The sequence below is a fragment of the Rhipicephalus microplus genome, chromosome 6, assembly GCF_043290135.1.
Source record: "Rhipicephalus microplus isolate Deutch F79 chromosome 6, USDA_Rmic, whole genome shotgun sequence".
NCBI lineage: Eukaryota > Metazoa > Arthropoda > Arachnida > Ixodida > Ixodidae > Rhipicephalus > Rhipicephalus microplus.
The window spans coordinates 202,509,054-202,532,601 of NC_134705.1; the positions used below are offsets into that span (position 1 = coordinate 202,509,054).

A 23,548-nucleotide genomic window follows, 5' to 3' on the forward strand; every position below is an offset into this window, starting at 1 on the left:
TGCACACAGGCCATAAGAAAAGCCAGCATTGCTGTGGTTTGTCTTCATGCTCTGTCGTTCACTCCGCATTTACTGTCTGCATGTGCACCAGCTTGACATGGGCCTTTGCATCCACTAGTCACCGCAAATGCAGCACCGCTTGTCAGTGTCAATTCCTTTGCCTAGTAATAAGCATTGAATCAAGCGGGTATGCACAGATACCATATCATTATCTGCAGACATTGAATATGACAAATCTATTCTGCATAATCCTACAAAGTAGAGCAATCGCGAGCATTCGTTGTGCACTTAAAATTAGGGACAAATGCCCGTAATTTCACTCGTATTTGACAGATTCAAAACTTTTTTTGTGGCAGTTAAATTGTGATGTAATAAACTCTGATAGTGAGGTGATTTGATGATTACTTGGCAAATTGATGTAGTGCCCATTAAGGAGCTCACTTACAGATTATGCCAACCAATGAATGGTTTACACATACTGGGCAAGAATGTGTGCAGCCTCACGTTTTGTTACAATTAACACATAAAGAAGTGATGCACAATGTGACTTGCGTCTTTTCCACAGAGCGTCAAAACATAAAGACCCTTTAGATCCCAAGTGTGGCACAAGCAAATCTATTGCAAGTGACACAAATTTCAAAAGGAATTAACAACATCGCACAGAAACTTGACTACCTTATACCCATTAGCAAAAAGTAAGCACACCTGTGAGGAAATGAATGTAATCCTGGTTCATTTAATACAGCAAATCAAAGCATGTATCATTGTGCCTTGTGCACCCTACTATTGTGGTACCTCTGGCATTTTGACAAAGCACAAAAGTTTATTCAAATAAGTCCGTTGAAGCATTGACTGCAAGTTTGTGCTATTCACGCAGTGACTGCAAACAGCTGTTGCCAGAAATGACATCTTGCTGCACTGTGCAAAGATTTTGCCCTACCTGTGTGAATGGAGGCAGCATATTCTGGCTAAGGGAAGTGCTAGGCATTCAAGTAGTGAAAGTATGGCAATTAAATTATGTTTAGTAGACTGAGTAATGCAATGAATACCTTTTGTGGATGGCATAAAAATCAGACTAAAAAAAGCATTAAAACTAAGACAAGTTAATATGAGTGCTAAACCTTAGCATGGGAAGTTTTTAAAAAGAGGGATCAAAGACTTCAGTGTAAAAGTATGTGTTGTAAATAAAGTACGTACAAGTTAATGCATGAATGCCAACTGCATGATAAATCGAGTTAATTACTATTCAAAAGCGATAGTAATCCATCATCGTTACTTTAAGCCAGTTGTATTTTGCAATGTAACTTGGTTACACTTGAGCAATTCTAGAAAAGCTATGAGTAATTAATTACTACAATTTATGAGTCATTTTCCCAAATACAATTCATATGTGACCATGTGCATGCAAAGAATAGGAGTACTTGCACCGAAGGCTTGCTCTGCACGTTATTGCACCTATTCGTACAATGAACTAGAATAACATTAATGTGCTCTCTCACAAAAGTGAAATGGTGCACAAGTAATAGTGAGACCTAAGCAACCACAGAATGTACAAGGGTTTGCAAAAGGTGGCTCTCGCAAGTTGACATTTTGGGACTTGTAGTATGTTTCACCATTTCCCTGCAATGTGTGAGCCTTGTGGAAGTGAGAAAGGAGCAGTGTTGCTTGTTTCTGATAGTCAGCAGGGTTGTTTTAAAAAACAACCCCGCTGGCTATCAGAAACAAGCAAAACAGCTTGTTTCTTAAATAAATGTAAGGGCTAGTCAAATGTCTTGTTTATGTGCGCATACACACATACTGTATTTACTTGGGGCTATGTACGAATGAGTGTTGAAGCTCTCCTGTGAATAGTCCAGAACAAAACTTTTGCAGCAGAAACAATAGCCCAGCTGTGTACATAGTACATGTATTTACTTCTATTATTGCTTCAGAGTGCAATGTACAACCAGCATAACTATAGCAAGAGACAAAAATATCCAATAGTAGCAGACACCCAAATATAGAGGACCAAATATGAAATCGAGTGCACAACTTGTATCCACAGAGATTCATTCTTGAATGCTAGCCACTCTGAAGATGTTTCTTTCCACAGGGGCCAACCAGAGAAGGCAGGCAGTGAGGCACGAGTAGTCAAGAGGCTGGCTGATTCAACATGGAAAAATAATGTGTATTCTACGAAAGAGTCATTGTGCAAAGCTGAGCTCAGCTGAGCATTTCTTGGAGGAATGCAGTAGAGTCTCTGGGTTCATTGGGTGTCACTGGAGCTAGGGTTGGCAGTGACTCTGAGATGGGTTGCAGCAAAAGGTGCTGCTGTGGTGGTGGTGTCGTCGTGGGAGCAGCAGCCTTGATGGCTGGCAGTCGAGACACCGTCCCTAAGGCCATGGCCTCAACAGGAAGGCGCACTTCTTTCTGAGGCTCCGACTCTTCTTGTAGGAACTTGACGAACAGTGCCGAGAAGGACTGCAAAGGCAAAGGATTCTCAGCATTAATCCCCAAAATTAAATGCCCTTTCATCAGTAAATTGAACTAGACTATTTTAACATTTCAAATAGTCAAACAAATATTGGAGTATTCAAATTTGCTTAGATTAAAATTTAAATTATTATAAATATTTGAATTCGAAATGGATGAATAGAAAACCGCAAGTAGAACCCTCTGTAAAAGTGGTTTCACTGCAGTGGAGGATTGTTATACCGAGAACACAACCAGCGGACAACCAGTGAATTACGTTATGCTTAAAATTTATTATACTTAGAGCATATAACCCGATATAACAAGGTTTCAAAACTTAAAAAGTGACAAATCGATGTAATATGTTCACTTAACCCTCGAGTGGGGCTCCACGGCAGTGCCAGTTTTCTCTAAATTCACGCTACAACACCCCTTCGCTGCAGTGAAACCACTTTTACACAGGGTTTTCATGTGGACTAATATGCACCTATTCATTCATTATGAATACTTCGAAATTTCCAATACTTTAAGTTCGAACCAAAGTGAATATTTGAATAAGCCTCAGGGTTAGCGATCAGGTCATAGGAACTAACCCCTTATGGAGCCATTAACACTGTTTTTCAAGTAGTAATTTCTAATGACTTCCGGAACAAGAAACACGCCAAGAGGTTGCAGCATGAAGTCAGGCCACTTCATTTTGCCTGCATCATGCCTCAACAGAGGATAAAATGCGCTACATATTGGCCATAATAAAGGTGCGCTTATTTATAAATTTGTGCATTAAACGCACTGGTACGGGATTTGTAACTGTTGTAGTCCTTATCGGCAAGAAGTTGAAGAAATCTTGCTTGAAGAAGCTGCATGGGAGACAAGTAGTATTCAGGCCTGGTTCCTATGAGAACAATTGCCTGCAAATCCAAAGCGAATGCTCATCTCCAAGGCGAAGATCCATGCAAGTCGGCTTTCTCACCTCCCGGTTAAGAGGCCTAGGTACGGTGTCAGCTGACTTCCGAAAGAAACCAGATATCCAGCCTATGCGGATTCTGCCCTCCTGAGAACCCAGGCTGATCCCAGCCTGCGAGAAAAGTTTTTTTCCAGAGTTTCTTTGATGAAGCAACACTGTGAGCTACCCAAAAGTTTGTTCCCATTCTTTCTTGCAGATTATTTTGTTAGGGTACAATGATCACAATATTCATATACGATTGCAGTGGTTGCACAGAAAATGAAAAAACACAATAAGCAATTAAAAAGAACTTGAAGTTGCAAGAGACCACTGACCCTCACATTTTAGCATAGACTGCCAGCAAACAACAAAAATATTTGTGCATACATAAAATAATAACAAAGGTAATACAAATCAAAACACATAGTATCACAGAAGAAAACAACCCACCTCACACCGGAATATGTTTATGAAAATGTGAAACGTTGAGCCGCAAAATAACCCCACCCCATCTCTTTATTCAGATTGCCACCAGCGCCAGCACAAGACTGAGATCTCCTCACTGGGGTACTGACATCATTTTTCAAAGGGCGAGTTTACTGTCACACAAGTCCCCTGTATACAGGGACTGCTCTGAGGAACTGTCAAGCCCAGGAAATTCTGATAAGATATCTCATTTTGATACTGAATTAAATTTTTCCATGACACCTAATAGCATCGACATTCGCTTGACGTCAGGCTACAGCATAAATTGTGGCGACTTCACGCAGCAGTCTAGCTACTTGTGATGACATTAGGTACCAAAACTTCCAAAATGGTCAAATGTGAAACCCAAGACATTCAACATGGTCCCTTGTGCATTACCAATGAAGCCACGATGCAGAGCAGCCGTGGAAACGTCACACTGTCTTGCACGAGCACCTGACAAGAAGCTCATACTGTGTTGAGACGTCACAATACAGCAGGAACTGAAAGTAGCTTTTGAAAACGTACTGTCAATACTTTTTGTGGGTGGACTCGCTCTTAGCAGAACACTTTCTGGGTTTTTGAGGACATGGCTTTTCATTTGACACAAAAAAACTACAGCTTAACATTTTCGTGTCAGTACCCCTCTGAGACTGTTTGGCTCTTTCGCCTGAAGTAACTGAATATGCCTGTCAGTAGTATGCAATAACTCTTCTCAACAACGTAGCTTTTTGTGCGAGTTGGTTCAGAGAAATAGGAAGAAGAAACCACAGCAAAGAACCACATGAAGACAGGGAAGAAGAAGAACAACCATACAGAACAAGCGCTGGTTCGACAGGAGCAAAACTTACCTTGTCCATTTCATCTCGACTAAAATCCAAGACACGGGCCAACAGTCTGACGACTTCTGGACGTTGACCCTGTGGACTGCTAAAATAGCCCAGCACTAAGCTCTTCATTATTTGCCTGCAAGAGCACATTTCACTGTCTTCACTCACTGCGTGAGGACACTTGTGATCACTGAAACTCTTGGCGGCCACACACAAGTGAACAACATATTGTGCTATTTTTTTGCATGTACAGCACATGTACAATACAATAGGGATACTAGACTTAAAGCTAGGACACTATACAGGTGTTTTAAATGTAAACTATCTCCTTACGACTTAAAGGAACCTTGATAGTACATACCTGCCTAGCCTCCCACATTGCAAGGCTGTAGTAGTTTCGTTAACTGCTTCATCAGTTTGGCATGAGAGTTGCATAAATATTTTATTTAAATATTACCATTTTCAATTTTCGCTGTACTTTTACTCTCTGATACGTTGCAGCGCCAATAACTTGAAAACAAGTATCGAAATCGGCACAACATTAAAGCACAAATTGAACAGTCAGCTCAGTGCCTCCTACTCCCCCATTTGATTCACACTTATTTTTATTATATGAATTGTTGTTAAAGTTGACAATCCGATATTTGCTCATCCCATGTATTAGTGATCCAATATGCCAGACTATGACATTCATAAATGACAAAGATGAGTGGCACAAATGGCAAGATGTCATTAAGATCATTTCCAAGACTGAAATATCAGAATATACATGACCTAGCATAAATGACATGCGTGCTGCTTTTCCAAACCCTAAAAGGAGCAGTGGCTAGGGAGAGTGATGTGACCCAACCTGATTAGAACTTCTTTGAGGCACTTAGGGCGTCATGCCCACAAGTGGGGGAGCTGGGATGGGCAGAAAGTATAATTTATGACATCATACCACCCCATAAAAGAGCAAAGTTTTGCTTGAGATGGCAAAAGTATCGATATGCAGTTGGAAGGGCCAGCAACCTAAGTTGTGCTGCTCTGAAGTTCTCGCTATTCTGCCAGCATTGCTAGTACCAAAAGGTGACGTGTCGCTTTTCCAACGATGTCATATGTGACCGTACCTGCTGATGACACGACTATCTCAGTGAAAGTGGGTGCTACACTTTTAAAGGTACAGATTTACCCATAAAACAGCACAGATGGCTGAAGCTGGTGAAAAGTTGTGATGCAATGTTGGCTATTCAATTTTAGAACAATGTGCAGCATTATATCCCCTTCAGCAGCAGCGTGTAAAATTGTACATACCAAATTTAGAGGCACATCGCATGTTTATTCGAATGGCTTGTAACGTGTGCACATTTGTGCAGGATTCCCGAGTGGACAAATACCAATAATTTAGCTTCTTTATGCTGCGTATTGCTCCAGAGGATCACTTTGATTGAGACACTACAGTGTTTGATGACTGTTTGACGTGCAGTGTTCCGGGACCCACATCAAGAGCATTTTTTTCTTTTTCTCAAATGAATGCAACAACAAAAAAATACTGTGCCTGCACTTGGGCCTAATATTTCATTCTTTTTATGCGAAGACTGATGCTGACTGATTGAAAAATCATTAGATATTTAATTACATGCTTATTAGCACTACTGAAACACACACAAAACAAAACATTCCTTCATGTTTTTTTCTTGGCATGTAACACTGAGTGCATTGGAATCGTGCCATGAAAATTTGAGACATGTGCAGACAGTGGATTATAATTCTCGCCTGAAGGGGATATAAAAATAGAGGACAGCATGAGAGGCAAATCGGCAACCCCACTGTTCTGTTTTTCCCCTTGGAATCCACATACTTGTCAACCTTTCCCTCGGTCGTGCTGCGGACATGGTGGACCTCTTGGTGTATCCTCTCCAGCTCGGCTTCTCGCTCAGATACTGGAACAACAAGAAACAAGGCTGCATGGTTGGCCCCACATCACTTGTGGCACACACATGCAACGAGCATAGCCTGTGGCGAGGATGAGGACGATGCAGTGTCTGGGACGGGGGAGTGAATATCACACAGGTACTGGTGGCTCATCTGTCAGACCAGTACCTGATGTAATACTCAGGCCCAGGCTCAGTTCGGGTCACCACGGTCTTCTTGCAGCAGTCGACGGAGGCCAATGTCATGCGCCTCATGCTTATGGCAATGCACATGCGCCAGGCACATCAGTTGGCAGAGCTACAAGTCACGCCGTCTCTAGCAGGGAATTCAAAAAACAAAGGGAAGGGGAAGACAAAAGCTTGCAATGAAAAATCAGTAAACAGGAGGTGCGTGCTTGAATTCCACAAATGCACTTGTCTTCAAGGCAAGATTGTCTTCTTAACGGCTAGCTCTAGCATTGAAGAAGACAAGTCTGCTTGTTGAAATGTCAGCTCAAGCACACAATCCCTGTTTACGGATTTTTTTTCATCTCTTGAAGTACTACTACATGCTACAATCTGTGAATCAGAGCTTCAGAAAGGAGGCATGTTCATGACTGAAGCAGCTACATTCGTGCCAGGTACATGCAAGTGCCGAGCCTTCGCATGAACAGCTCTGCTATAGCAAATAAGCTTTTTTTTTCCTCTGATCAGTTCGTAACTGATTCATGTAAGATTTTCACCTCTTCAATGAAACTGGTGCATTAAAGGGCAAGGGTTAGACAATACTCCAGACTTCAAGCAACCATGTTTCATTAATGTACACTTAGGTTCTTGTCTCGAGGATAACTTTACAACAGGCCATGCTAGCAGCATCAAAAGCATGAACACTACATGGACAAACAAGCAAAAGAGTAAAAGAGGAACAAAAAACACGCAGCATTCACACCATGCACCAACTATACCTTCAACAGGCAGTGGCACATTGCTCATTCAGTGGAACAGTGCAGCCCTTGGAAAAAAACACACACGCAGGCAGCAGATGCAGAAAGGCAAATTCGAGCAGTTGGTGATGGTAGACAACAGGTTTACCCGAAGGGGAAGATAGAATGTGCGGTGGTGTGCCATGCATGGGTGGTCCTCCCGAGACAGCATCTCATCTGGTTCCCCGGGCGTCCCTCATCTCCCCAGAGATACCAAATGAGATTAGGCCTCGGCAGGGTGCCAGTGCAGTGGTGTCTCTCTCTTCCAGTGAAGTCACCGTGCAGAACACCTTTCAATTTTCAAAGACGACTCCGTGCTTCAGAGACGAAAGAATGGCATGCTAGGCCAGGCTACTCACATTGCTGCTTGAGCGTCGCTATGACCTCCTCTCGACGATCCAGTTGCTGGCTAAGCCTCTCAGCAGCTTCGAGAGCATCTCTGCTTCCCTCCAGTTGTTCCTACAGGTTAGCAAACACTCAAACCATTGCTGGACACTCCTGCCCCAATTCTACTGTGCATGTTCTGAAAAGGTCCAATGAGGTAGCATCCTAAAGAAAAGACGTTCTTCTCTATTGAGTTCTGGTGTGACGCATGCAACCCAAGTGACCATGTTTGACTTCTGACGATTGCTACAGAAGGAAACACAATTCTGTTGTACTCATCCCTTGTTTTCTCATCAACATCTTGGTCCTTTGGCAGTGCTATTGAATTACATACCAACACCTTAAAGGGTCGAGTAAAACTTCAGAAGGCATTTCTGTTTGAAAGAAGCTATGCACACTCCAGACTGACGTCATGAGACCAACGACCGGTGGTTTTGCCAATGAGTACTTGAGCTGGACTATGTTATTACTACAGTCATCTGAGGAGCTTTTCAGTTGTACGCAACCCCATGCCTCTTGAATGAGCTTGAAGACATAGCACAAGCGACAAAATTCATGGCAAATGTTGATAGAAAAAAGAGTCTTTCCTGCCCAGCTGTGGACACGTACCTGCTTCTGAGTGACCAGTGAAATGAGCTGCTGAGACTTTTCCCTCTCCAAGCATAGCTGTGACTCATAAGAGGAGCGCAGCAGCTGAATCTCTCTGTCCTTCTCTGCAAGTGCCACAGTTATAACCCCAGTGAAACAAAATACACAGCTCAGGTTCATCAACACAATCAAATATAATATGACTTAGGGGCAGCTATAGGGCAGTTCTAAAAGCATCGAGATGCTGATACTGCAACAGAACTTCGTGTCAACGGGGACCACCTAAATTCCCCAATAACTGCCACAAGATAAGCAAATGTATTTTTTTTATACACACATTTGTGAGTTTTCTTACAGAAAACCAAGAGTATCAGGATTAAAGGCATAGCATGACTGAGACACTGACCCCAGAACAATCATTGCTATGCAAAGCAACACAACTAAAAAAAGAACAGTATAAGCACGTGCCCCCTCCCCTTTTCCACTCACACACACACACATACACTAAAACCTAATCATTAAGAGAAATACTAAAATGAAACACGTTAGTCAGTCTGCAGGGGTAGCATAAGTAACATAAGGTACATATAGAATATGAGTAACATCAGTAAAAAAAAAAAAACAGGGGTTGTGTGCTCAAGCTGACATGTCAGCAATGTGAAAACTTTGCCATTAATCAAGCATAAGTATGAGCATGGTCAGTGTGGCCAAATCTTGTCAATACTAATGTATAGTGGGTTCCACTACACTAATAGATAGCTAGAGCTCTGACCTTACTTTACATTTCTTTATATTTTTGAAGTTTATCTAATAACTTCTCATGTGTAAAATAAAGCCAAGTGCCGAAACAGAAAAAAAAAAGGCTCTGACGTCATTTTAAGAGGTACCACGACAAATGGACAACGGAACACCTCGAATGTGATAATTTTTTGGCTAAGTGTTCTGTTCTTGCTAAAAATGGTAAATTTGTTATTACAGAAGACTAATATAGCAATCTACGTAAACTTACTACTATCCCTTTAAAAGACTAGAGGTGATGTGTAGACATTATTAATGTTTACATTACCAGTGGCAAACTACACTTTGAGCAATGTTCTCTAGTGAGCTCTTGCCGAACAATTGCCATGTAATATACGCCTTCAACATTTAAACAAGCCCCGATTTACCGACTGAAATGCAGGTGTATGCATTCGCTGCACCAATAAAATAGAATGAGAACTCATGGCAGCGAGGATGAACACAAAACGCGGACGTGACCTTGAATAAAAGGCACATTGTGGGCAAACTTAGATAAACGGGAGAAATACGCTAGGTAGACAGGCTGTTCGAGACCAAGTTGCCCCTTATCATTACGGCGAGAGGCCCGAAAGTTTGATTTCGAATATCACTAAGCTCTGTGTGCATATCTCCACTAATTTCATTCAGCCGACCAACGTTGAAGTAAAGCACCCCTGGATACCAACCTGTCTGAAAGTGGTCCAGCACCGACTGTAGGTTGGTGAGTGATGCTTTGCTGTGGCGCAGTTCTTCAGCCAGTGCCGCCTGCTGCGATTGTGCCTGGGCCAACTGCTGAACAAGGTTGTCCACCTGCTGGCTCGCCTGTTCTCTGATTGCAGACGGTGAAATTATGTTAGAAATTTACTCAAACAAAAAAAAAAACAACTTATTTGCTCAATATCTGAACAACCATGATTGTGCTCTCATACTATTTACAGGACGTACAATAGCATAGAAAAGAATGTGCATGAGACACACATAATGCTGACTGACAACTGAGGTAGGTGAGCAGAAGGAAAAACAAGAAAAATGCGCACACAGAACATTAGTGCCAGCAGAAAACTGCCATGCATCCGGTCAGGTACCTTGACTGTGAAATATGACGCGAGCCAGTTTATCGAGAGAACTACAGTTGACTCTCGATAATTCAAAGTTGCTTTAATTGATATCTTCAGTTAATTAAAAGTAAACAAGTGCTCCCATCAATTTTGCATGCCCTCCTATGGAGAAAAATGACCGATAATTTGAAGTTAAAAGCCTGTAATATTGGTTAATTAGAAGTTATTTTTCTGTCGATAGCCTCAAGGTGACAGTTACTTTTCAAAAAAGTGCGCAGTTTTTCATGTGCCAGGACCACTAAGACAGCTGTCAAACCGCGCTCTTGTCACCATTGCCATGAACCGCAGCATCACAGTTAAAGGGATACTGAACGAAAATTAGAAAAACTGACGAAACTTTGAAATTTCACTCGGAAGATGCCATTGTTTCGATAGACACAGTTTATTTCCTGTATTTTTGAACAGTTGGCTGTACTTTTGATATATTGTGAGTGCACAGCGGCTGCTCACGAGCGCGAGCAGCGACGTCAAATTCACCAAGGCGCATGCAGGATGCACGTGTTCTTGTACTCCTCTTCCTTTTTTCCAGCTGCCCTTTCACTCCACTCTTTTCCTTCCACAAAAGCGCTCGCGTTTAGTCCCAACTGGAAGCATTGTTCGCTGCTGTTGCTGTTCATACCGGTTCAAGGAACCAAAGTAGAAGCTGAGCGAGTCTAGAGACACAGCCAATGGCTGGAATTCTTGGCTTGCCAGTTTCTGGTGAGTTTGACATCCCTAAACGTCACAGCAGCAGTTTGTGAAAAACGCGTTACACTTATTATTTTACCGTAGTTTCTGCTTGGAATGAAGGTTGTCTCTATCGATTTCAGGATCCAATCCATCGATTTGACTGAAAGTATTGGCGGCAAGAATTTCATTCAGTATCCCTTTAATGAATCTGCCATCTTGTTTGCTCAATGCAGAGGCATGGCATTATTCACATAGGCTAACTAGGTCTTTCATTGTGACGTGTTGAGTGCTTCAGCCGCACGCTGAGCTATGGTTGAAGTTACAACAGCACAACTGGACGCTGGTGAAACAGCGTCCAGTTGCATTTTACAACAGTGAAACAACAACCAGTCGTCGCACAATAACGACTGGGTCGTCCAATGCTCCAACCCATTACGAAAGCTTCTTGATCACCTATTAACTGTGGTGCATACCCAATTCAGGCATAATTCCTCATCATCGTGAGCCACTGCATGAACAATTCGCACAAAATTCCTTGCAGGCGTATAGCGGATACCACGCTTCTCAGAAGAATGACAAAAAATATCCCAGCGAATGCTGGCCTACTACCCAAAAATATTTATATTAATGCTGCAGTGGGTATCAAGCAAGTGTGCTTGCAGCAGTTACCCAATGAGTGCTTGAAAAAGGCCCTGAAAGGCCGTTCTTCTAGATTTTGCTGCGACTGTGCTGTTCTTTCCGCGCAGGCCTGTCGTCTTTTTTAGCACTTCACCATGATGATCATATAACAACACACGCTACTGGCAGTCATTCGAAAAAGCAACAGGTAAGCCAGTCTTACGTGGCATTTTGAGCTGCAGACTCGGACACACGTGCCCACTCTTCCAGTTTTATGAGACGGCTTCGAAGACTTTCTTCTCGGGCCTCGGCCTCAAGTGCCTCTCGAGTGTAGCTTTCTTCCATCTAGATGACACAACACCAAAAAATCAGCTCAAAATGTACACAGCTACGCTGAAAAAGCACACCTGAATGAGATGAGTCCGCAGCCGCTCGAGTTCCTTGCTCAGTTTGGCCTCTTTCAGTTGCAGCTCATGAACCTACCAGTCATCAGAAAGAAAGTAAAACGGCAACCACTGCATTATAATGGCCATAACCTAAACAATCTGGTAGGTTTCCATCAGATTTTCTAGAGGTTTAATTCAAACAAGCTAGGCAAGAAATCTGGTTGACCGAAACTCCTATAGCTGCCCAGATGCAAAAAAACATCACGAAAACAGCTGCCAAGAAGACAAAGCGTGACCTGTCCATGTTAAGCACTCGAGCTTTATTGTAACACGATAGGTGCCTCTTATCTGGCTGGCACGAAAGCAACCATATCGTAACTGCATGTACTAGCACAGCTAATCACGTTTCACGTAACTCAATGTTCTGTTTTTTCATATAATTTTGATAGCTTAAGAGCCTGCACTCCTTGGGAATTTCCCTGTCTGCAAGTCAACCCCTCATGTATCACATGCAAGCGGTACAAAGTAATGGACTACAATATACATGTTAATAAGTTGCAACTGCTGCACTTTCCAAGATTTGCAGAAAAAGACTGGTCTATTAGTGGCACTGGTATATAAGATGCACCTATCCTAGCTTCACTGGCATGACATAATGCAAGCTTGCATACTCCAATATAAAAAACTGCACTTGTCCACATCCGGGCTCTAAGTTTGCATAAAACGAAACCTTCAAGAGCTGCAAATTCTAGCATGGAAACTTCATTAAGCTGAGGAAACAACATTTTCTGCCTCTTACTGCACAAATGCACTGCCTGGGCCACAGTGGTTGACACAGCCTCTATGGCGTGGTATGCGACATTGGCTAACTAAACAGTCTGAACACGCATGCAAACAAATGCAATAAGGCAACCAGAACTGAAGCATGGGAACTAACATCCACGAGGTTGCACCAGCACATTTTGCATTATGCATGTTTATACTGTCAAAAATGCCTAAGCTTATGCCTAAAGCTAAGCCAGACTTACCTGCTTCTGATACTGTTCTGCTTGTGTCTTCCAGTGTTGCACTGAGCTTCCAGAAGATTCTGGTTGTGTATGCTCGAAGCGCTGCACAGCATTCTGGAGCTCGACTATCCGCTGTCGCAAAGCAAGCGCTTCCTCCCGTGCAGCAAGGAGGGCATTGTTTTTCTCTTCCAGCTTCTGCGTCGAGGAGTCCACTTCCAGGCGGAGAAGCCCCAGATCGAGCGTCAGTTTGTCCACTTGCGCTAGCGCATCGCTCAGCTCCCTGTCCTTCTGCTGCAGGGCCACCTTGAGATGGCCCTGTTCTTCATCGGCCAGGGCAGCTCGCTGAGCGAGAGACTCGCGTTCCTCAAGCAGCTCCTGCAGATGCTCCTGCTCGACCGGCGAGCACTGACGCAGAAGCTGGAGCAGCGTGGCGTTCTTCTGCTTCTCCGCCTCAACTTCTAGCTCGCGGTCTCGGACGAGCTGCGAGAGGTTACGCAGGGCCTGCCGAGTCAGCTCGACATCGTCGCTTTCCTGAACCACCTGCTGCTCTCGACGTAGCTTGGCCGCCGCCTGCCGCTCCTGAGCAATGACACCGAGCAGCCGATGCACCTCGGCCTTGAGCGAACTGCTTTCGCGCGACTTCTCGTTCATCACCGACAGAATGCGGTCCTTGTCTGCCTGCAGGCTGCGCAGTCGCTCCTCCATGCTGGCCGTCGTAGTAGAGGTGTCCTGCGCCGCGGCTCCGTCTCCTTCCTGACGCTCACCAAAGACGCCATTGGCCGTAAGTTTCTCCAATTTCTTTTCCAGCTGCTGCTCTCGAGCACTGTGACTAGCGAGCTCTTGCTCCAGCCAAGCACACTTCTCCCTAGCTTCTTTGAATTTTCTCTCATCATCCTCCTCGGAACTTACCGAGTGCTGTTCTTCTCGAGACGTTTCCATATCTACTTGAGTCTGAACACCAGTTGAAGACGCAGATGTAGTGACACTTTCTGTCTCAACTGATGCAGTTCTGAGAGGCGTGGAGTCCGTTTGCGCAGCTCGACTAAAAACTGGCTTTAAATACTTCTCGAACTTCTTCAGCTCCTCGGCTTGTTGGCGGTTCTCTGCCTCAAGCTTTGTTTTTAAAGCCAGTAGCTGCGCAAGGGCCTCCTGCACAAAAGTGTGACAGCAATGGTCACTTGAAGCAAACATATTGATAAATGGAGCAAGGAAATTCTTGCTATTTGGCAAAAAACAGTCATCTAATAATATGAAGAAACAGGGCTGGTCAATTATAATGTAGTACCTGATTCTGACGGTCCAACTCAACGAGGCTCGTTTCCAGCTGTTGCTTTTCTTGAAGCAACTGCTCGACGCACAGATCATGTTGCATGTGATCTGAAATGATGGATCATGATGTGCCGCTTACAAATAGTCACACTCGAACCAATGGCATGACATCCTAAATAAGGCAATGCGAGTCCTCACCATCTGTCTGGCAGGTGCCATCTTTTAAGTCTGCAAGCTCGTGAGAGTCCATGCTCATGGGGGCATCCGGTTTGGGCACTTGCAGCTCAGTGCCAGACTTTTGCAGGGATGATGGTGCATCATCTTCAATGAATGGGGAAAGATTTTTTCTCAGTTAGCTCCCTTCGAAGGAGGCCTTGAAACAAAACCAAATAACTGCTGCTTTGAAGTAAATTAAACAATAACTGTGCAGGAATCACAGAAAATAGATTATTAGTGTGAGCGAGTAGCCAAACCCCTTTAGGAAGCTAATTAAATTATTACAGGTTTGATGCATTTGATTTGTTTTTACAGAGAGAAAGCACGCAATGTTTCATGGCAGAACTGAGCAGAGTTAGAGCTCTTAGCCATCACGCGACCTCAAAGCTGTCATGCAAGAGCATGCACACATAACTAAAGCATGTCTCCAATGGAGCCAAGCTCTACTTTTACATTACCACACACCGCATATCCCCGGGTATATTACAAGATCTGGCAAAAGATTTATTTTACCACTGCAAGCTTTACCATAACATATTCAGCATTGAAAACAAGTGCGCCCTGGAGCTCAGAGATATTAGCAACACCTTCTGCAATGGTGATAAAAAGAACAACCACCAACCAGAAGAACAAGGTAGGAGCCTAAGAAAAGTACTCACCTGGAAATGCAGTACATCAGTAAATACAATAATTAAACTAAACATACTATTGGGCAAACATAACTTCTATCGCACTTCACATGTACCTGCATATTTGTGATGTGCCGCAGGGTACGACAAAAAATCAACAGACGACACAGAGTGATGCACAAACTAACAACTGCTTTATTTTGATCACGAACTGCCTTATGTAAGAGGGAGGGGAATTTAAGGCTAGAAAGCAGAATACAAAAAAGAAACATATCCGGGTTAGCATCATTGCATCCGTATTCTATGACACGCTTCAGTGAAATTGTTTGACGCCCAGATATGTTTGTTTTTTGTATTCTGTTTTCTGCATGTATCTTTTCCTTTCCTCCTCTCTTACATCTTTTGTCTCCTTTTCTTCTGTCTTTCTATTTTCTCTAATATTCTCCATTTATTCCTTCCCCACTCTACTTTTCTATTTTTCTTGCTCTTTCCATTTCTCTTCTTACTTTATTCCTTGCTCTCTATTTCCCACTTTCTTCGTCTCTTTGTCCTATTGTATACGTGGTTTTTACTAGCATTACGCGAAGTGCAATAGTTTTTTTTTTTTTGCCAATTATGATAAGCACTCATCATCAAGGTACTTGAAGAACAAAAAGCAGAAGAGAGCGTAGATGCTCAATATGGACTACACAAAGCGACGACAACAGCATTCTACAGGACACGACAGCCTACTCCACACATAAAAAAGAGAAATTGAATTATGAGAGCGAAATATTCGCCTAGCCGAGATCCACAATGCAGACGTAGGTGAAACACAAACCTTCGGCCAAGCGTCTCTGGAGCAGTGCGAGCTGCCCAGCATGATGACTCTGCAGGGCAGCCACCTCTTCCTGCCGCTCAATGGCCGCCTGGGAAAGTGCCCGCTCGAGCTCCTGCAAGACAAATTCATTCAAGGTTTCAGACACACATGATGTGATAGCCATAACAGTCACCTGTGAATGCCAATCAAATCCATAGTCTCACAATCAAAACCATGTATTTACCACACTCGAGTGTGGGAAGCTTCACAGTTGCATGAGCATTAACCCTTTCACGACCGTTGACGAGTATGGCTGTCGTAAGCTTTTCTAACAATATGACCGATGACGACTCTGTTCGACATCAGCAAAAACTGGTGCCACATGGAACCAATGACAACCATACACGCTGTAGTAGCTGTGTTTTTTGACGCTAGATGGTCCCACTTGTTTTACGTTTTTCTTATGTTTTTTTTTTCTCGATAAAGTTTATTTCTCCTCCTCCTCATGTTTCTCTGTTTTCACAGCTTTGCCGCTTCTGATATTGTGCATGCTGTATCGTTTTATGAGACTAGAGAATTTAAAAAATATTTCATTAAAGTAAAGGTGCCATTTCATTCAGATAATAACTCTACAAAGTGAGCAAAAAAACTTATCAGTAATTTTGGCATGTTTTTCAACTTCCAGTCATGAAAGGGTTAAATAAACACGGCCATGTTGTCCTGCTGTGGATCTCAAGGCTCAACTGTCAGCAACATTTTAATAATCTATATCAAAGTACATGTTTACACAGCCTAGCTGAGCGAGAGCAATACTAGGCAGAGGTATTTTAATATGAGCATGTTAAAGAGCTTGTTTCGCAGAAACTTTGGTATCGATGTCTTCGGTTGTAATGAAAACTCAGCATTGTCTGCGAGCTGAAATTCGATATAGTTGCAAATAAAGACATAGTGAAAAAAATTTTCAACTGCAGTGGGAATAAAACCCAGAGCTTCTGTGTCGCAAAGGTCACAGAGCCACGCCAGTGCTTGAGATAGCCTTGAAAAAAAAAAGTATATGAATGTATGTAGTGCGAGCAGTATCGTAATAATATTTCACAACATGGCACCAGGCATCAAAATATGTGAAATGCGCAACAACTTTTTGGTTCTAAGGCCCACCAAATATAAGGTACACAGGCCATACAAGCACTTCTCTTCCTGCAATCTTAGTAATATTATGCACTGATAAGAAATGCACGAGTTTATAAAGCTTAGGAAAACATTACTTGTAGTTTAGTTTATAACTAAAGTAAACTAACTATGCCATTATGAAAGTGGACAAAAAAATACTTACAGTCAAAAACAGGTTGTAGATTACACATAGCCAGGAAAGTTAAATAGAACAATGCAAATGGAGGTTAGGAAATAGAGAAGAGCTAATGTTATTAAAAAAGAAAACGCCTCAAGTAGAATGTCTGGTGCAGTAGCAAAGCAAGTCGTGGGTCGGCAAGTCTTCTCTAAGATGCATCACGTTCATACGTAATAAAAGCTGAAATAGCACAAAAAAGCAAAACAGCTGTTGCATATTCAGCAACTTCGGTTCCCTGGTGAACGGTCAAATTTTCTTGCCTAAACCGAAGCTCAGCAAAGCGAGTGTCACAAATTCCCTGCATGGTTTTAGGCTACAATATATTAGTGTACCTCAAAAGCTATAGTTTAACAGACTCAATTAAACAGCTGCAGAAAATGTGTATTCTACGCCTGGCTATCACACACTATAAAGAACAGGTGCTCACTTTCAGACGCAAAGGCAGCCAAGTCCAACGATGACTTACCTGGATGCGATTGCTGTGCTGCTCCAGGAGCGAAGATAGCTCACTTTCTTCTCCATTGCTGACCTGTTAAAAAAAAAGAAAACAGCTGTCTTTACTAAGACCATAAAAGCTCAGGCATTAGGCACATTTTAATGGAACTGGGCGTTACACCCACACCTGCGTTCAAGAGAGCCAGCAGCTGCTTGAGGGAGGGGTATCAGAGGGAGGCCGGCTGCTTTATCGCGCTTCCATATCGGCGGCGGAGGAGAAAGTGTGCACCGATAAAAGGCCAAGTGGCACTCCACGAGTGCTGAGCAAACAGAACCCATTTTCAGCCACCCCACCTGTTGTAGGGTCAAAATGATGATGGCCCAATTGCCTTCTGCCCATGCTGTCCTTGATTTGTGCATCTCCATCCTCATATTTGGTGGTGTAATTAACAGTTCTTGAAGTGTAACAATGCAACAGAGACAAACGACACAGGGGCACGAAACAGGCAAGAACCTCACACATCGACAGTTTTTATTGAATTATGATGTGACCAGCGATAGCAACTGAATCACAGTTGTTAGTGTACTAGTTATTTGTCCGTTTTGAGCTCTTGTATCATTCGTTTCTATTCATATATGCAGTACATTGTTACACTTCAGAGTGCCATATGAGCTAGCCCCAGTAAAAGCACTTACTTTAAAATGTAATTAGTAAAAATGAAAGCGTGGGAACACACATCAAAACTAGTTCCTGTAGCTGACAATAATGGGAGTCCCACTCCAGCCAGAAAAACATCTCCCAAGACCTATTTCAACAATATCTTGTTTCGTTTGTCTACACAATCCCATAGTGAGTACACTAACTCACGGCACAGTAGAAATCGTGGCTTGTCAGCCCATGACTTTCGTACAAACAAGAACTGGGTAAATACAAGTGCCCCTTGTTATCCCAAGCCCCTACTTGCCCAGCACGATCTTCTACGAAGCATTCTACGAAGTAGATAAATAAAATATTTTTCAAAAAACGAGCCCTAATGCTCTTTTTCTTTCATTTTTTGGGGTATTTTGACACTCACTCTTCTAGTTAATATCACACCAAGACTATAATTATGGGTAGCTCAGCAATCACAAGGTGAAAGACAAATATTAAAATGCAGTGTTTCTTCAATAATGCATCTGACAGCAGTATCACAAGCTATTACAATCGAGTTCAGGATAATCTAAACACAAAGTGATCCACTTTTAATGCGAACCACCAGGTAGGTATTTGGCAACCTATTACAGCGTCCAAGAAAGCATGCAATTTTTTTAATGAACATCATCATCATAATCATCAGCCTGACTATGTCCACTGCAGGGCAAAGACTTCTTCTATGTTCTAGCAATCAATTCAGTCCTGTGCTTTCAGTTGCCACATTATACCTGCAAAATTTTTAAGCCCACCTGATTTTTTTTTTTGTCTCCCTCTCACGCGTTTGCGTTCTCTAGGAATCCAGTCAGTTACCCCTAATGACCAGTGAATATCCTGCATATGTGCTACATGTCCGGCCCATGTCCATTTTTTCTTCTTGATTTCAACTATAATATTCTTAACCCCCATTTGTTCCCTGACCATGTCTGTGATCTTCTAGTCTCTTAACTTTACATTTATCATTTTTCTTTCGATCCCTTCCTGAGTCGTCCTCAATGCAAGTTCAACCCTCTTTGTAAGCCTTTAATGCACAGATGGCAACCTAGTTCATCCTACCACTGTCTTGACAGAAAGTTATATTGGCTTTGTTAAAACCCATAGACCACCTGTGCAAGACACCTGAGTAGCTTCCTCAAACGCCCCAGATTATGGCATCACCTGCACTTGAAACATCCACGGCGCTAAAGAGCATACAGAAAGAGCATTTTTGCGGGAAAACTCACATGGATGGTGGAATACAAATGAGCAAGGCAGCAATTATTAACACACTAGCAGGCCAGCCATCCAGCTGGAGGCATCCCAGCATGCCGTCAACCCGTCAGGAGCTGTTGTTCCGACAGGACCCATCACACGGACAGAGACAAAGAGAGAACTCCGTCAGCAGCACAAGGTGCTCAGAGGTGAAAAGGTGACAGGCCTCAAACCGGCACTGACATCTGTCCATTGAAGCGCGGAGACTCCGTTCCGCCTGAGCACCCCCCAACCCTGGGGGCCACTCTCATTGGTTGGTTGGCCTCCCCACTCGGCTGGACAGGACACCTGCTGCCTGAGGCACAACTGCTACGATCTTTGGCATAGTGTTAAACCAGCATTGCAATAGCAAACACTGTTTGAACAACCTATGCATATACTGCTGTAAATCGGTTGGCCTACAACGCTAGATTCTAGTGTCATTCGCAACTCAAGAAATCTTAAAAGTAAACTGTTCATAACTGCACAGTTTATGCAAGCTTCATTTCTGCATCATTAGCAAGGACATCGTGTGCAAAACTAGCAATTCGGCTTTGCCCTTCAAAAAGAAAGCTTTTTGCTTCTCTGGCTTGTGCTAGGTATGCACTTTCACCTTCTGCAAGCACACAATTCAAGTAATACGTGGAGCCAAGCAAACTCAAGCGGAGACAGGCCTTTCAAACAAGGAAAGAAAATCTGCAGCATCTGCAATTAAACAGCTCGAATTGAGAGGCTTAAAGGAAAATATATTGCCGGATGACTATCAACTGCAGGAGCAAATACATAGAGAGCACTTTTGGAAGCAACACCGAGCAGCAAAACTGATGAAACAGGAGAGAAATCGAAAGTCATCAACTCCAGTTGAGGTCAGCTAGAGGACACAGCAGTGGGGGCGGAGCTTCGAGGGGAAACCCAGCACACGCAGAGAGCAACGAGAGTACATTTCTGCCCTCCCACCACTGCAGCTCTGTCATGTGTCACATTGCTCGCTCTTTGTGCTTCGCATACATGATCGTCGGCGAGTCAGAAAAAGAACAAACTAAGCAAAAGAGCTTTCTCCGTTTGTTTTTTCATGTTCTCCATGCGGCCTATACAGTCATGTGGCTCGAGCTTCAACCACCTGCGGATTTCACATTGTGCTGAGCCGTTCTGAGGACCAAATTGGATGCCGTACGACACGGCACTCTGTGCATGTGTCCTGCTGAAAAGTGAAACAGCAAAAGAAAAATGAAACGAGAGCAGGCTGTTTCCAGGAAGCGAAAGTTAGTACGCAAGCTCGGAGCCGACTGCAACAGCAGGCAGACAGGAAATGCCACAACCAGGGCGTCACACAGAAAGCAGCTACAGCCAGAAAGCAAAAGTTGCAGCCCCAATGAGATATCCTAGAATAAAAGAGGGCACCTAAAAAGGAAGAGAACAAGCCTGACGCTGCACGACTGCATTAGCTGTGCATCAGCGGCCATACTTTGGCAAATGAACATGCTATTCTACAGGAGCATTGCCAGAATTTTTGGGGGGGAGGGCAGTACTTTATGTATGTTTCCACGCGTGTGTTTGTACGTGTGTGTATATGTAGGCAAGAAGCAAAACAAATTTTTCTTGGGGAGGGGGGAGTTGATCCCCCCCCCCCGAACCCCCTTGGCTAAATCCCTGCTTACCGACGCAGGTTGCAACATGGTTGTCGGTCTTTGTTTCACAACACAGTTATTGTTGGTCGATTTAATGACGACATCACCTGCATGATTGTGGAAGCCGAACTTATCTACGCACTTGGTGATTTATGCATTGGCAAGCCACCGTAGCATTGTCACCTAAGGAAGTCGATTTGTGTTCGCGGTGATACGCGGTATTATCTCTATTACCATTTCGTTTAGGTAAAGTGATCCCACGAGCTGAAGCCATAATGCCTGGCCATAATAGTTTATAAGCGGTCTACTATAGGAAATCAACATGTCGTTGCTAGTAGAGCTGTGTCCATACGTGCCTTCTTGTATTCGAGTACCTTTTTGCGCTACACCGAAGGTTTTCAAATGAACGTGCTTCCAAAAGAATGGACCGACCAAGGACTGACAAGGTTGGTCACACATGTGAATGTCCAGTGCACGCACGAACTGCCTTGCACACGCGAGACGCGACGCTCAGCGACCCGCTTTTACAGCGCACTAGAAAAAAAAAATGGCGTCCGCAATAAAGCGTTTTACAAGGAACCGGATAAGCTTAGCAGACGAGACGTGGGGGCGATAAGCGAAAAATGCTGGAAGAAGGTGCGAGGGGTGTAAAAATTTACGAGATGCTTGATAAGCGCCCGCGGCGGCTCGCTTCCCGTCCTCCTCCGTTCGTTTCCGCTCGAATCTATCTTTATTTGCGCCAGCACGCGCAACGCCGCATCCTTCTTCTGAGCTCCGCAAGGTGAACTGCAGCACGTCCTTGCGCACAGCGCGCTCGACGTGCTCCGACAAGCCGACGGAGTACAATAGGGGAATCGTGAGAGTTAATAAAGCTTACTCTCGGGAGAAACTTACACAGGCGGTTGGATAAATGGCGCTTGATCTATAACTCGAAAAAGACTGCCCCTAAGGTTTTATATATATATATATATATATATATATATATATATATATATATATATATATATATATATATATATATATATATGTATATGTGTGTGTGTGTGTGTGTGTGTGTGTGTGTGTGTGTGTGTGTGTGTGTGTGTGAACGCTCAGCTACCGACCCGAAAGTCGCGGGTTCGATCACTGCCGCGGCATTACGATGGAGGAGGCCCGTGCGGTAAAAGAACACCAGGTGGTCGAAATTTTCGGAACCCTGGCTTGATCAAATCGTGGTTTGGGTAAGTTAAACCATAGATTTAATTATATATGCAGGTATAGAGGTATAAGCCTTCTCGGATACTTTGCACGATCCCGGGCACCGCTACAGATACAAGGCGCCATGTTTGTTCGTGCTGTGTATAGCAGTGCTGAGTAACACCCTGTTCTTCTACGTGGACTCCATGTTCGTCCGTACAAGGTGCGTTTATTCGCGTGCTGCGATTGGCGTTGGGTATGTCACGTGTTAGGGCGCAACATGGCGCGGCCTACAAAATCGAGTAACATTTTGTTCGGTTTTCTTCATCACCGAAGATAAAAGCGGCTGTTATCATAGCGGTATTGGCACACTGCTGATGAATTCCTTGCTGGCAGGGTGTGGCCCCTTTCGCGATAAGCAGGTCTTCCTTTCACGCCGCTTGCCGCGGGAGTATCGACACGCGGAAAGCGGTGATTCTTCACTGATTGATATGTGTGGTTTAACGTCCCAAAACCCCCATATGATTATGAAAGACGCCGTAGTGGAGGGCTCCGGAAATTTCAACCACGTGGGGTTCTTTAACGTGCACCTAAATCTGAGCACACGGGCCTACAACGTTTCCGCCTCCATCGGAAATGCAGCCAGCCGCAGCCGAGATTCGATCCCGCGACCTGCGGGTCAGCAGCCGAGTACCTTAGCCACTAAACCACGACGGCGGGGCGATTCTTCACTGTCACTCGCCTGTTATACCACGGTGGCACGGGCAGAGGCACATTATTTTATGTTCTTTTATCACTGCCTCAACATAATTTTTTTTTGTCACTCGATCATAGTTGCACATTGCGTAGTGTAACGCGATGAAATGATCAAAGCGGCTAATCGAGGTAACCGCGACGAGCCGATCGACGACAGTAAGCAACTTCCGCAGTGCGCTAAACAGGCGTCCCCTGAGAAAAAGGGCATACTGACAAAGTAGGCGCTGCGCCGTGCTCCCAACCGGGTTGCAGAAATTGGG

The 23,548-nt window shown here is 43.7% G+C and overlaps 1 protein-coding gene across 1 annotated transcript in view; it reads right to left on the reverse strand.

The window, feature by feature from the left end:
- Window positions 1-2,146: 2,146 nt before the first annotated feature.
- LOC119166932 (uncharacterized) overlaps window positions 2,147-23,548 on the reverse strand; it is a 74,961-nt gene continuing 53,559 nt past the window's right edge. Inside the window, exons 4-17 of the mRNA XM_037418322.2 lie at window positions 17,839-17,901; window positions 16,046-16,157; window positions 14,579-14,701; window positions 14,397-14,488; window positions 13,133-14,260; window positions 12,126-12,197; window positions 11,942-12,063; window positions 10,000-10,142; window positions 8,558-8,661; window positions 7,924-8,023; window positions 6,530-6,611; window positions 4,711-4,825; window positions 3,422-3,526; window positions 2,147-2,460 (exon numbers count right to left, since the gene is read on the reverse strand). Coding sequence (XP_037274219.2) covers window positions 2,203-2,460; window positions 3,422-3,526; window positions 4,711-4,825; window positions 6,530-6,611; window positions 7,924-8,023; window positions 8,558-8,661; window positions 10,000-10,142; window positions 11,942-12,063; window positions 12,126-12,197; window positions 13,133-14,260; window positions 14,397-14,488; window positions 14,579-14,701; window positions 16,046-16,157; window positions 17,839-17,901 — 2,619 coding nt within the window. The 3' untranslated portion in view covers window positions 2,147-2,202. The remainder of the gene's footprint in view (window positions 2,461-3,421; window positions 3,527-4,710; window positions 4,826-6,529; window positions 6,612-7,923; window positions 8,024-8,557; window positions 8,662-9,999; window positions 10,143-11,941; window positions 12,064-12,125; window positions 12,198-13,132; window positions 14,261-14,396; window positions 14,489-14,578; window positions 14,702-16,045; window positions 16,158-17,838; window positions 17,902-23,548) is intronic.